At 31.2% G+C, this 16,378-nt stretch overlaps 1 protein-coding gene across 1 annotated transcript in view; it reads right to left on the bottom strand.

The window, feature by feature from the left end:
* lt (vacuolar protein sorting-associated protein light) overlaps window positions 1–16,378 on the bottom strand; it is a 108,677-nt gene that overhangs the window by 60,489 nt on the left and 31,810 nt on the right. The window contains exons 6-7 of the mRNA XM_075366554.1: window positions 15,651–15,802; window positions 11,720–11,929 (exon numbers count right to left, since the gene is read on the bottom strand). Of these exons, the coding sequence (XP_075222669.1) occupies window positions 11,720–11,929; window positions 15,651–15,802 (362 nt within the window). The remainder of the gene's footprint in view (window positions 1–11,719; window positions 11,930–15,650; window positions 15,803–16,378) is intronic.

Below are 16,378 nucleotides of genomic sequence, written 5' to 3'. Positions count from 1 at the left end.
GAAGTGCATGCTGTGATTTGATTTTTGTGTGCAAAAGGATCTTCAGCTGCTGAAATTCATCAGGAGTTGTTCCTAGTATGTGGACTTACAGTAATGAGTGAAGGAAAGATTAAACAATAGTGTCGAGACTTTAAAAATGGCCGCACAATTGTGCGTGATGAAGAGCAGAGTGGCAGGCCCAGTATTCAGACCTACAAATCATTGAACAAGTGAACCAAAAGCTGCGATTTGATTGGCGATTGACAATTAGTGTGCTGGCTGATGAATTTCCGCATGTTAGACGCACCTCTACCTACACAATTGTCACAAAAAAAACTTGAATATCACAAATTGTATGCAAGATGTGTACCAAAAATGCTCACTGACCAACACAAAGAACAAAGAATGCGCAGTGGACGATTGTTTTCGGACACTATCGACAAGATAGAGATGATCTGTTTTCTCACATTGTTACATACGACAAGACATGGATATCCTACACCAACACAGAATTGAAACAACAGTCAATGCAGTGGCACCATTCAAGTACCCCAAAACCGAAAAAGTTTAAGCAATATCCATACTCAAGTCGAAAAATGTTGGCTACCATTTTTGTGACAAAAAGGGCGTAATTTTGGTTGATTTCATAAAACATGGATCAACAATTACAAGTGACATGTACTGCAAAACACTCACTGAACTGAGGCCTGCAATCCAGAACCAAAATCGATGACGTGGGAAACTTTTGTCTGGCGTAATCCTCCTTCACGACAATGCACATTCTCACATCCTTAACCAAGAAGATTCAAGATTTTTGTTAGGAACTTTTTGACCATCCCCCATATAGTCCCGATCTTGCACCTAGGGACTACTTCCTCTTCTTGCATTTGAAAACGTGACTTGGAGGACAACGATTTGAAAACGAAAAAGGAACTCAAGACTGACATTGTCAACTGGTTCAATTCCCAGGCAGAAAACTTCTAGGCACAGGGGTTAAAGAAACTAGTGCAGCATTAAAAAAAGTTCTTAGAACTGAATGGCAATTATGTGGAAAAGTGAAATAGATAAATAATAAACTTAAACTGCAAGTAAAAATCTTTTCCCACAAGTTATTTTTTTTTTAATGACCAAATGGCCCTTACTTTATGAATATGCTTTGTATTTGCCAAGTTTATTGATATGTTTCTATCAGTTATGCATTGTAAATATATTTTTGATTTTTTTAAAGAGAAAAAAGTTTACATTAAGCTTCATTACTAATTAGATAATCATTACTATCATACTATTTAACATTACTATCTCAGAATTCAACTTTTTCTGACAACATTCCAATTCTCTAACGTCTTTCATAATAGTTTCCTTAGAACCTGTACGAGGGGGATCAAAAAGTTTCAAGACTAGCCTATTTAAAAGAAACTGCTTTATCTATGTGTACACACTGTCACTTTCAAAGTAGACCCCTTACAGAGCAATACAACCCACCAATCTTGCCACTTCTGGAATGTGTCCTGGAAGTCCACTTCTCGAAGCATGGCAAGTGCCTTCTGCGATTTGCACTATATCTCCATAATGGTGTCAAAATGGTGCCCTTTAAGCTGGATTTTCAACTGCGGGAAGATAGCAAAGTCTGCAGAAGCCAAATCTGGACAGTATGGCACATGCAGAAGCGAGATGTTGTGTCTTGTGAGAAACTCATGGTGACAGGGTGCACTGTCATCATGGAGCATCCAGTTTTTCATGCACCACAGCTCTGGTCGCTTTGCTGAATGTTCTCCCTTCAGTCGCATTAAAACCTGGAAGAAGAACTCGCTATTGACAAGCTAACGACCACTGGGAATGAATTATCAATGCACAATGCTACAGTGTTGAGTTCGTCATAGGTCTTTCTGATATTTTATCATCTTCAGTGATGTTCTTCCATTTTTAAGCATGCATTCCACACAAAACACCTTGCATACTCATGGCAGTATTGACATAAACTTGCTGTATCATATGCAACATCTTGGTAATATATTTGCCGAGTTTCACACAAAATTACACGTTGGCTCTTTGTTCAAGCTTACTGTTCATGTTGAAATTGCAAAAGTGGTAACAAACATTGTCACAATAGCACCAGCTACAATACTACGGTCACAAGCTGCACAACTGCCGATGCACACATTACAATGTCTCTCGGTACATTGACTTATGATGGTCGGTACTCCCAGTGACTGTGCACGCAGCCTTCTGCTGAAACATTTGTTGGCGTTACAGACCTAGTCCCAAAATGTTTTGATACCTTATAATACTTAATGTTACACTTTAAAATAAAAGAAAACACAAATATTTTTTCCTACCTTTTTGTTCCTTTTTTTTTATTTTACCTTTGCTACCAATAAAGTATACGTTTAATTTAGTAATTATTTATCATATGTAGTTAATTTGTACATTTATGTTCATGAATTATATATAATTGTGATTTTTTTTTGTAGTACTACTAATCACCGATTTAATATTGTTAACTGTTGATAAAGCTCTTTTTACTAAAGCCCTTACTTAATCAATTAAATAAATAAAAATTAACATATAAAACTGTATGGAAGTAAAAAAAAAAAAAAAATTAACATGATAGCACACTATTTAATAAAAAACTGACTGGATAATGTAATCATTATACAATCAATCGATCATATATGTAATCCACATATACGATCAATGAATTGATTAATCGGTAATGTAATCAGTATATGAATCATAAACTGATTGATTCAGTGATAAAACTGACACTACAAGTAAGAATAAATACCATTACTAACTTAGAACTATTCTATTTAGACTAAGAAAGGTTATACTATTTGCTGAGAATATAGTGGCCAATATTTCTATTAACCTCATTTTCTATTAGATATAATTTTTTACTACCTTTTGCCTCTCAAGTCTCCAAAATCCTGTTTTATATCAAGATAATTTAACTCGTTAACTTTTGATACAAATTACATCTTACAAAAATAATAAAGTAGCAATTAATGAAGATAAAATTAACACAATTCTTTTAGAAGGGGTATTCCATTTAAATTCAACAAATTTTTGAAAATCTTATTGCATCTCTATTTTTGATTTTGATGATATTTGGTATATGATAACTACTCACCTTGCAGTGGCCAAAAAAATATTTTTTTATATTTTTTAAAAAACCTTTTCTTGCGTAATAGACTACTTTTTAAATCAACAACAAGTAAAAACAGGGATTTTATCACTTTTTCCTTGAGCTGTAACATTCTTATTTTACACCATACAGAGCTCAAAGATGGAGCTTCATCTTAGTGTACTCAAAATTCATTCTGTTACACAATCAAATCTTGTAATATTTGCTGAAGTTATGCTTACAAATTGTTGTTTTTTTTTTCAAATTTTGGGCCCAAAATAAACAATGAAGGGCTTAGGTAACATGCCCGTTTTTTACCCTTTAACTCTTATGGACTAGCACTACTTAAAATTGCCGCCAAATCGTAAGATTTTGAAAATGTCTCATTTTTGGGGCCAAAACCATGTGGGACAGATGGTAAAAGTCTGAAATTTTTATGTACTTAGTGCTGTAAAAATTACTTTTTAAAAATACTTTTTTAAATACTTTTTCTGTAATTTAAAACCACATAAAATTCATTTTGTTAGTCAAAGGGATTGATAAGTAATGAAGCCATCAAAATTGCTGAAAACCTTGTTCCTTCTGACTGCAAACAACGTATCCAAAAATACTGATGTAATGTTTTTTGCAGATTATAAAAATTACAACTAAACTCATTAGAATGAATAAATTGATAATTACAAAAATTGATAGTCAAAATTTATTTGATAGTCAAAAATTGACTATTAAATAAATAATCAATTACAAAATTATAAACAATTTTTTATAACAAGTTGTTCAATTCACTTTTACCTTATTTTACTCCTGCTAATGGAAGTTATGAATAAATCTTGCACTTTTTGATAACAAACTTAATTAACATAACTTAGTGCTCCTGCATGTGTTTTATTTGTGTACTGTGCATTTAAACCCCAATCTACATTTCATTATCACCAAATTATGGTCGCTATCAATGTCTGCTCCAGGGTAAGTTTTGCAGTCAACGAGTTGATTTCTAAATCTTTGCTTAACCATGATATAATCTATCTGATACCTTCCAGTATCGCCTGGCTTTTTCCAAGTGTATATTCTTCTATTATGATTTTTAAATTGGGTGTTGGCAATTACTAAATTATACTTCGTGCAAAATTCTATAAGTCGGTCCCCTCTTTCATTCCTTTTGCCCAGCCCGTATTCACCCACTATATTTCCTTCCTTGCCTTCTCCAATGCTTGCATTCCAATCTCCAACTATTATTAAATTTTCATCTCCTTTTACGTGTTTAATTGCTTCATCAATCTCTTCGTATACACACTCTACCCCATCATCATCATGGGCGCTTGTAGGCATATAGACGTTAACAATCGTTGTCGGTTTAGGTTTTGATTTTATCCTTATTACAATGATTCTATCGCTATGCGTTTTGAAATACTCCACTCTCCTCCCTATCTTCTTGTTCATCACGAAACCTACTCCTGCCTGCCCATTATTTGATGCTGAGTTAATTACTCTAAAATCACCTGACCAAAAGTCGCCTTCCTCTTCCCACCGAACCTCACTAATTCCTACTATATCCACATTTGTCCTACCCATTTCCCTTTTTAAATTTTCTAGCCTACCAACCTTTTTCAAGCTTCTAACATTCCACGCTCCGACTCGTAGAATGTTATTTTTTAATTTTCTGGTGACCCCTTCCTTAGTAGTCCCCACCCGGAGATCCGAACAGGGGACTATTTTACCTCCGGAATATTTTACCAAGGAAGGCGCCTCCATTATTGCTATGTGAAAATGCAGAGAGCCACATTTTCTTGGAAAAAAGCAGCTGTAGTTTTCCATTGCTTTCAGCTGCGCAGTACTCAGAGGACTGAGTGATGTTGATACGGCCGTTTAAGTCGTCCTGACTCACGCCCCTAACAACTACTGAAAGAGCTGCTGCCCTCTTTCAGGAATCATTCCTTAGTCTGGCTCTCAACAGATACCTCTCCGATATGGTTGCACCTTCGGTCCAGCTACTCTATATCCCTGAGCACTCAAGCCCCCTCACCAACGGCAAGGTCTCATGATTCATAGAGGAGTTTAAAAACCTGAAGAAAAGGTGTCAGATGAATCGGTGGAATTTAGAGAAGCTTGAGGAAGAGGAGGTAAAGAAGATTTTTGAGGAGGACATCGCAAGAGGTCTGAGTAAAAAAGATAAGGTAGAAAATGTAGAAGAAGAATGGGAGAATGTTAAAAAGGAAATTCTTAAATCAGCAGAAGCAAACTTAGGCGGAATAAAGAGAACCGGTAGAAAACCTTGGGTTTCAGACGATATATTGCAGCTGATGGATGAACGTAGAAAATATAAGAATGCTAGTGATGAAGAAAGTAAAAGGAACTATCGGAAATTAAGAAATGCTATAAACAGGAAGTGCAAACTGGTGAAAGAAGAGTGGATTAAAGAAAAGTGTTCAGAAGTGGAAAGAGAAATGAACATTGGTAAAATAGATGGAGCATACAGGAAAATTAAGGAAAATTTTGGGGTACATAAATTAAAATCTAATAATGTGTTAAACAAAGATGGTACACCAATATATAATACGAAAGGTAAAGTCGATAGATGGGTGGAATATATTGAAGAGTTATACGGAGGAAATGAATTAGAAAATGGTGTTATAGAGGAAGAAGAGGAAGTTGAAGAGGATGAAATGGGAGAAACAATACTGAGATCTGAATTTAAGAGAGCATTAAAAGATTTAAATGGCAGAAAGGCTCCTGGAATAGACGGAATACCTGTAGAATTACTGCGCAGTGCAGGTGAGGAAGCGATTGATAGATTTTACAAACTGGTGTGCAATATTTATGAAAATGGGGAATTTCCATCAGACTTCAAAAAAAGTATTATAGTTATGATACCAAAGAAAGCAGGGGCAGATAAATGTGAAGAATACAGAACAATTAGTTTAACTAGTCATGCATCAAAAATCTTAACTAGAATTTTATACAGAAGAATTGAGAGGAGAGTGGAAGAAGTGTTAGGAGAAGACCAATTTGGTTTCAGGAAAAGTATAGGGACAAGGGAAGCAATTTTAGGCCTCAGATTAATAGTAGAAGGAAGATTAAAGAAAAACAAACCAACATACTTGGCGTTTATAGACCTAGAAAAGGCTTTTGATAACGTAGACTGGAATAAAATGTTCAGCATTTTAAAAAAATTAGGGTTCAAATACAGAGATAGAAGAACAATTGCTAACATGTACAGGAACCAAACAGCAACAATAACAATTGAAGAACATAAGAAAGAAGCCCTAATAAGAAAGGGAGTCCAACAAGGATGTTCCCTATCTCCGTTACTTTTTAATCTTTACATGGAACTAGCAGTTAATGATGTTAAAGAACAATTTAGATTTGGAGTAACAGTACAAGGTGAAAACATAAAGATGCTACGATTTGCTGCTAAGATTTTTGAAAGTGTATGTTTGGAGTGTCGCTTTATATGGAAGTGAAACTTGGACAGTCGGAGTATCTGAGAAGAAAAGATTAGAAGCTTTTGAAATGTGGTGCTATAGGAGAATGTTAAAAATCAGATGGGTGGATAAAGTGACAAATGAAGAGGTATTGCGGCAAATAGATGAAGAAAGAAGCATTTGGAAAAATATAGTTAAAAGAAGAGACAGACTTATAGGCCACATACTAAGGCATCCTGGAATAGTCGCTTTAATATTGGAAGGACAGGTAGAAGGGAAAAATTGTGTAGGCAGGCCACGTTTGGAGTATGTAAAACAAATTGTTGGGGATGTAGGATGTAGAGGGTATACTGAAATGAAACGACTAGCACTAGATAGGGAATCTTGGAGAGCTGCATCAAACCAGTCAAATGACTGAAGACAAAAAAAAAAAAAACTGTGCATTTGTGTATTTGCCATTTTTTATTGGTGTAATGTTGTGGCCTCTTCCAGTAGTTGATAGAAAAAGCTTATAAGGCATGGGAATCTTTAAAATATTTTCCAGTTGAACCCATGTTTGATTATCCCTCAATGATTTCTTGAATAAGGTACCAGGATCCTGCAGATGGAAAAACTATATTTGATATTCCTCTTCATTTTCATGTAGTTTAACTTCAATAACTTCGCCTAACCACCACCTGCCATTGTATATGCAGCAGATATAATTTATACATTTTGGCTTTGGTAAACCTATAAAACAATCAGAAACATTAATGTTCTTGTGTACAGATTCTAATGTAAATGTTTCTGATTCAGAGGTTGCCTGGATTTTCAGAATGCATTTCTTCTGACTTGATGGAACATAACCGTGAAATGTTCTTGCTTCTGGGACTGTTGTGATTATATGATAACAAGAATTGAGGTGTTCTTCAGTCTCTTGAACATTTTTATTATGGTAAAAAATAAATGTTATATTGTTAATATTGTCTTTGTAGTAATTGTACATTTCAGAAGATGTAACAATTTGATTGTTGACTTCCTTTGAAGGCTTGCTTTAGTCACAGTCCTTTTTATAGTTCTACCAATACCATCACATAGTCCTTTTCCATGGTATGAGTCAAAAAAATGCCATTCATCTGCAATTTCAAAATCTTCTTGGTGGTAGCACAAATTTATGAAATTTATTTTTATTTTTATACTGGGTTGGGGAGCCATCAGAAGAAAAATAAAAAATTGTTTAACTTGTGGTAACAGTGTTACTTTCTTTTGGAAGCAAAGAACAATCTTGTATGTAGTATGTGCTTAAGTACTCATGTTAAGTACTCATTAATCATACAGCAGCTTTGGCTTTGTAATTTTCCTTCTTATTTAAAATATATGAGAAATGGTTGTATTGTGACATATGTTTTTGACCAGTGATAACTGGACTTCATCCTGTATCACAAACAGAAACTTTTGTCAGAAGTCTCCCACTATAATACACTCACCATCCAACAAGTTTTCCTTTTTAATGTTGAGGAGATTAGCTTGTTTCTTTGCAACAAAATGATGCCTTTTTAGATCATTCAAATTTTCAGTAAGTTTATCTAAGTACTCTTGAAATGGAAGAATTTGAGTAGTTAGTTCACAACAGTCAACAGAAACCCACTGTTTGAAGATAATTTCAGAATCAAAATCATCCCAGCTCTCTTGCAGTAATCTGAGCACTTGATTAGTGCCTGGACATTTTCCCCACTGAGACATCATGCAGATTTCATTTTCTATATCACATACCATGGTTGAAAGGAGAATTTTATAATTAAATTTCATTTTTAGAGTAGATAACATGAGTTTTAAATTTTGGTGAGACACGCACGCACACACACACACACAGAGTGAGTACCTGATCCACCAGCCAGAACACAAAATTTAGGTCTTAAATCAAAAAAATTTTGAAAAACCGATTTTTAAATTATTTTTTTTCTTTAAAGGCTGTGTACAATTCTTTTAAGTTACATAAGATAAGCCTTTGTTGAATGTTGGTTTCTTTCAGTCAACTTATCTTACAGAGACACAATCCCTTCTTATCTGGCATCATTTGGCTGTGCTCATCATTCTGGCAAAAACCTTGCCCACATTTAATAACATTTTCATCAATTGTGACTGGGTTTCTTTTCGCCAATTTGTGGAAAAATTCCACTTGTTTTAACTAATTGTTTGGATTGACAAGTTTAAACACTGAGTTTAATGTTAGACTCATTTTGAATTTTCTGAATCCTCCAGCTGCTTGGTAATAAACTTAAAATATTAATTTTTTTCCGGGTTGATGTAACTGTTTTCATTTTATCCTTTATTTTAATGATTAATTCTTCATATTACCTACCTAAATCAGCATATTTTTTTTAGAACTAAACAGGTTTCTTTGGTAGAAATATTTAAATCAAAGGAATCGATTAATTTACTGGTAACTGACATGGCTATTTTTGTAACTTTATTTTTTAAATTGGTTTCTTTGTGCTGCTCATTAATTTTTGAACCTTAATGAGGGAAATGCCAAGTGCTGAACAAGCTTTATAACAACTCGACTATAACACATTAAGGTTCAAATATTTTGACATTCCGGTTCGCTTTTTGTATCATCTTGTTGTTTTTGTATTTTGTTTAAGCATTTTGTACAGAGTGGTCTGCCTGGAATTAATTTTAAAATTGCATTGCTTGTTGAAATTGTCAAAGATATTTCTATGAGAAATTTCTTAACTGGTTTAGTGTGACAGCTAAATGGGTCAGAACAACTTTTCCCATTAATATGAAAATATTTATCTAAATATTCGGTCTTATAAAAAGTATAAATATTTTTTTTGTTTCAATTCATCTACTTCCTAAAGATATCAGTCTTATTTGCTGTCCAGTAAACTGTAAAATATCATGCAATACTAAATATCTACTGTAAGTCAATTTGTGACAGCTTAAGTGTTAATGCCAATTGAACACACCACAATCCGTTTTTATAAAATGCAAGGGTTCTTACAATAACAATACAGTTAGTATAAATTATAAAACTACCAATTGCACATCACTTTGTCTTATCCCAATTTCTCTAGAGCTAAAATAAAAATTTCTCTAATTAATAAAATTGAAATTAAAGATATCGCATAAAAGAGGTCAATGCTAATAAAATTACTGTATAAACAAGTGTACATTACCTATTCACAGTATTAACACCAGCAACAATACAACATATCACATTGAAATCAAAACAATAACTGAACCTTCAACAATGTTTACATTCAGGATTATGCAAACATTCATGTCCATGCATGTCTATTCACTATCATGTTTAAATATGAGTTTGTGTGTGTGTCATACTTTAAGTAACAAACTATCTAGAATTTAAGCTATCTCATTATGGACATATCAAAATATTTTGTTTAGTAGGCCAACATTATTATCTGAAAAAATACATGCTGTGAATTTTTTGGATACATTGTTCACGGTTGGAAGGGACAGTGTTTTTAGTGGTTTTGATGGCTTCATTACTCATCAACCCCTTTGAGTAACAAAATGAATTTTATATGGTTTTAAAGTACAGAAAAATTACTTACTGCTGTTAATATTTCATATTTTTGCCACCTGTCCCACATTTGGTTTTGGGCCCCAAAAATGAGACATTTTCAAAATCTTACGATTTGGCTTCCATTTTAAGTAGTGCTAGTCCATAAGAGTTAAAGGGTAAAAAACGGGCATGTTACCTAAGCCCTTCATTGTTTATTTTGGCCCAAAATTTGAAAAAAAACAACAATTTGTAAGCATAACTTCAGCAAATATTACAAGATTTGATTGTGTAACAGAATGAATTTTGAGTACACTAAGATGAAGCTCCATCTTTGAGCTCTGTATGGTGTAAAATAAGAATGTTACAGCTCAAGGAAAAAGTGATAAAATCCCTGTTTTTACTTGTTGTTGATTTAAAAAGTAGTCTATTACGCAAGAAAAGGTTTTTTAAAAATATAAAAAAATATTTTTTTTTGCCACTGCAAGGTGAGTAGTTATCAAATACCAAATATCATCAAAATCAAAAATAGAGATGCATAAGATTTTCAAAAATTTGTTGAATTTAAATGGAATACCCCTTTTATAAGAATTGTGTTAATTTTAGCTTCATTAATTGCTACTTTATTATTTTTGTAAGATGTAATTTGTATCTAAAGTTATCAAGTTAAATTATCTTGATATAAAACAGGATTTGGGGAATACCCCTTCTATAAGAATTGTGTTAATTTTATCTTCATTAATTGCTACTTTATTATTTTTGTAAGATGTAATTTGTATCTAAAGTTAACGAGTTAAATTATCTTGATATAAAACAGGATTTTGGAGACTAACATGTTGGCAAGTTAAAAAATAGTCTGTTACGCAAGAAAAGGATTTTTTTTAAATAAAAAAAATATTTTTTGCCCACTACAAGGTGGGTAGTTATCATATACCAAATATCATCAAAATCAAAAATAGTGATGCAATAAAATTTTTGAAGATTTGTTGAATTAAAATGGAATATCCCACAAGGGTAAAAAATAAATACTTAAAAAAAAAAAAACATTATGCATGAATGATTATTACACATGCATTCACAGACGTACACATCAATGTCTCCAAGTTGTTATTATTTTGAAATGAACACATCATTACATCTTTCCTTCTCAAGTACAGTTTTACTGTTTACAACTAACAAATCACAATAAAAAAATCAAAATTAAGTAAATATTTATAATTATCAATAAAGTGTAGACTTTATAGTTGATCTTTTACATTTATTTATTATTTTGTTTTTAACATTACACTATATCATAAAATAGAAAGTCATCCAGTAATAATGGCTAACAACTGTTAATAGATTTGAAACAAGACTAAACTATTATGAAATATATCAAAACCAACCATTTCAAATTGAAGTAAGACCAATACAGCACCATACGACAAATAATCCACAAAATAATTAAACATGAAACAAGCTAAACTTAAGACTGTTAATTGAAATATATCATAATGAAAATAATTACGAAGATAGAAAAAGATTACTTTATGGTCTTTTGTATAAGTAACAGTACAATGGTATTTTTTTAAATTTTTAATTGTTGAAAACATGGCTTTATATTACAAAATATATCACAATAAGGTTCTTGAATCATATTATTACAACATATCCTAGAAAAGACAATTAAAAAAGCTAGTTCCTCACCAAGATGATAATCATTTGCAGTATACTCCTGGTACCCACGCAGTGATAAGCTATCAGTAGAAATATCAATATAGTCCTGCGCCCTTGGCTCAATTACATGTAACTGAGGTCGTTGTGGCACATCCTGTTCTTTACAATAACCAAGGACAACAAGTTGACTGCTAAGTGGGGCAACACCAGATACGAAAAAATCAGTTTGGAATGTGCTAACTACAAAAAAGAAAAACAAACATAACACCTACTCGTTTCGTTTCAAACATCAACATCATATTAGTAATAAGATTGCATTACTCAGTGAAAATAATGAACTCAATTTTCACTGACTATAATTCTATCTTCTGCTTTCACATGCAGCTGAAAAACAAAACAATTACTAAATCAAATTAACTTCATTCACTTCGTGACTAACTAATATTTCTTCAGTATAGTCTCAAAGAACTCAATAATTTTAAATTAGGTTCCCAAAACCCAGCAAACATTTACTTAAAAAAAAAGAAGTGAATAAACATGATAAGAAACCATAAATAGGGAAGTTAAACACACCAAATATTGAAATTTCAGGATATAAAATATGGCAAACACACTAAACAACTGCAGACTTGGTTAAGTAATGTACACATTACTTTGTTACCTCCAAGGGAAGCAAAAATAATTTTTTTCATCCAGAAAGATATATTATATTGATCAATTTATAAAATTCATTTCCTTGAATCTTATTTTGCCAGCAATGTGCTGAAAGAATACAAAAAGGTAAATTAGCTTTAAAATGAATGTCTCTTTCATTCTAATTTTATGGAAACTAAACAAAAATATACTGCCTCATTTAAATTAGATTTTAAACTTGGATTCATCAGCTTACAGATTGTGTAAACAGATCATGAATAAGATATTTAAAACAATGACGGGTTCCACTGCAGTTGTAGTAAAATAGATTTACAGTATCTACAATCTATCTGGAAAAACTGAAATTAAGGTTTCATTACCATTTATATAAATTTCTTCCAATTAAAGGGAAAACATACTTAAAATGTCATATTAATAAATGAATAAATACTATAATAAATATAATTAATATTAATAAATTAATATTTTGAATTGACTGTTCAAGCACTGTTCTTGTCTCAACAACAATATGTTTAAACGATTAAATAAGAAAATAGTTTGACAATAGTTCATTTGGATCATGTTTAGAAACAATCAAAACATTGCTTAAAATCAGCATATATTTTTATAAAGATATAAATTTATAAACATATAAAAATCAGTAAAATTGATGAAAACAGTAGAGACACAAGGAAAAATTCAAAGATAAATATTTCAATTAAACTATCATCAAAAGATTCAGAGAAATTAACAAAGGTAAAAAATAAATAAAAATGTGTAAAAGAAACTGGAATAAATTAAAATCTGTTAAAAATAAATAAGTAAAACAAAAACTACAAAAATATTTTCTACCTGCATTTGTTTAAAACAATAAAAACTGTTAACTTTAATATGATGCAACATCAATCACTTTGGGCAATCTAAGATAAGCGAAATGTTAATTTAAACCATGTCTCCTAAATAACTAAAAACACCCTCCTCTCTTGTTAGAGACTTGTTAAACTCCCTCTTGTTGGAGTTCTTACAAATTTATAAAAAATATGGGAGTAGGAATAAATGATATACCATCGTAATTACTGTTGATTCCTGTTTATCAGGAATCAACAGTATTTATATGTTGTTCCTGTTTGTCAGGGGACAAAACTGATCAGTATATAGAATTTATGAAACTGCAAAAAAATAAATGGATGTTATAAAAAGTGTTATTGTTAATAGATCAATGAAAACAGAAGCAGAAAAGTGTGAGGACTATTGCACTAACAATTTCATTGAAAATACCTACTAAAATAATAAAAATGTTTCCTGAAAACAATAAATTAAAAAAAATTAAAATATTTTTCATACCAATATACAGTAATTAACACGAAAAACTAAAAAATAAGACTGTAAAACATTCAGCTTTGAGGGTTGCCTAAGAGTTTTGTTTCTCATTATAACCGATATCTCTAGTCAATAGACTTAAAAAAAATGAAGACAAAAGAAAACAGAAAAAATAGACTAGATTTTGAAACAAAATGATATGCACAGTAAAACCTTTTTCTAACACACCCTCTTGACAAAGTGGAAAAATGTGGAGGTAGAAAAAAATTCTACGTCCCCATCACTTCAAAACATAGACATATAAAGTGGAAACCCATTCTACTTTTTTTTTAAAAGAATTTTAATAAACCAGAAACAAACAAAAAATAGTTTACTGTAGATCTGCATTGAACTGGGAGGATTAATTTAAGTTACATTGATGAGAAATAATACTTTCCCAGCCTTCTGAACATAATTGGTTTACAGTTGATTAATTTTTTTTATACATAAAATTCCAAAATGAATCATCACTGATTATAAAATAGGTTTTTTTCTATTTTAATCTGATATTGGAATGCTACCTTGAAAAAAAATGGTAAGATGAAATTATTTAACAGCAGGTAAAAAAACTCAATTATACTGTACCTGGTAGCTGTTAGATAGAGTTTCTATTTCTGCTGTTATATGTGCTTGTGATATCCTTTACTTAGATAAAATTAAAATTTAAAATTAATACAGTGCAAAAGTATTATAAAAACAAAGTTAATGTTGATTGCAAATTCTTTTGCAATTTCATAAATTTGAACTTTTAACTAATAAAGTTAAGGTAGTAAAACACTACAATAAATACAAACAACAGTTCATTTAACAGTAGGTTTCACCACATTACCAATGTGATAAAACACAAATTTACAGTATAATAAAAGAATATATAAAATAATTTGTGAATGTTAGAACAAAAGGACACAGTAAATAAATGGTTTTTGATAATGAGAAAGTGCGATGTTTGGAAATGGTTCACAAATGCACTAGTGGGGAAGAAATCAATTAAAATATCTTGCTAGTTTGAATATTTCAAAAGTGACAAAAAATATATGAAATCAAGATTGTAAAGAGACTGGTGATGATAGATTCAATGTCAGTAGTAGAAAAGAAGAGCAAACTATAGTTAAACATGTGATACAAAGGACAACATAAATGTGATAAAACTAGTTTCTTTTCAGATTACTGCAATCAAAATCATCTGCTGAAAATGGTAATAAATATATTTTAATAGTTTAACCGAACTTTTATACGTGCCTGAAAGCGGTGGGACTGCAGCATCGCTGTAGTGGGAGAGTTGTGCAGTCAGCAGGCTTGGTGGAGAGGAACACTTGTGTGCAAGCACATAGGTGGACTGTAAACTTTACCGAATAGTGTTGTGCTCACCGATTATAAGCACAGAATGTAACAACAATATATATATATATATATATATATATATATTACATGCAGTTTATGCATATGCTGTCTGATAATTTTTTACCTGTTTTCATAGATAATTTTTGCAACCCACTTTAACAATTACAGTCATATTTCATGCTGTTTATCGACCTATATGTTCACAATAATAGGCTTAAAATTTTATCTGATAAAACTATTTATCTGATTCACAGAACTATTAATGACTAATAACTTTAAATGGCCAGAATTTTGGGTTTTCAAAGATAACATTTTTAACTTATTTATTTTATAGCAGATCTTTTTTTGGGAATATTAAAATTTAAAAATTGTAAACTGTATACATCTGATGGTCATGTGCATCAAAATTCATTAAAATATTTCTATCAGTAATTATGATATACAACATTTATTGAAAAAAAAAAAAACAGGAAGTGGTGGGCAGAGGGAAAATAAAACAAAATAGGGCACTAGTCCACATGATTTCTTTTATTATTTATTTCCATATCCTGAATCAGATCCTTAAATTTGGCCATCTGTAAATAAATAAATGGTTCTAAAATTGAACAATACTTTTTCTGATAATTACCTGGTTCAACAAGAAATTCAGAAACATTTTTTGCAATTGCAATTTCAGCAGGAGATCGTCTATGTATTCGACAGATACGTATTGTATCAACCCAACCTACAAGCAATGTTTCTTTATCTTTCCAGCATAGATTGCAGCGATATTTTTCTACACTGCAACACCATTTAAATTTTCACTTAAAATTTAAAAACAAGAAACAAATGTAAGAAAAATTTAAATATAAAATCAGTTACATACTAACTTTTTACACTGACAAAAAATTATTTACAATACTTATAAAATAGATAGATCAGTACTTAAATTCAATTCTTCTAGTGAAAATGGTGAGAAAAGTACTATAATGCTTTCCATGCAATTGAAATTAAAGTTATCATAGTCAAAACTGGTTGTAACAACTTATTGTAATAGCAACAACTTTATGTTCACACTAACAAGAATTTATTAAGAATTGTTGTCTGGCTAAACTCACATCATAAAAACACAATACAAAGTAAATAATGGTTTTTATTTAACTCTATTGTCACAAAATAAAAAAATAAACTTACATAAAAAATAAACAAATAAAACTGACTACTGAGTAAAACCTCACATTACAGTCAATCCTTGACTATTTAATTTCATTATACTAAAAGAAAAGTTAAAAAAACTTATCATAAAAAAGGAATAAAAGAATAACAGCAAATTATTTTTGAAGTATGGCTTTCTAGGGTAAAAGTGACTGCAAATTA

Source organism: Lycorma delicatula, chromosome 1 (assembly GCF_047948215.1).
Source record: "Lycorma delicatula isolate Av1 chromosome 1, ASM4794821v1, whole genome shotgun sequence".
In the NCBI taxonomy this organism is placed as follows: Eukaryota; Metazoa; Arthropoda; class Insecta; order Hemiptera; family Fulgoridae; genus Lycorma; species Lycorma delicatula.
This window is presented reverse-complemented; position numbering and strand designations above follow the sequence as displayed.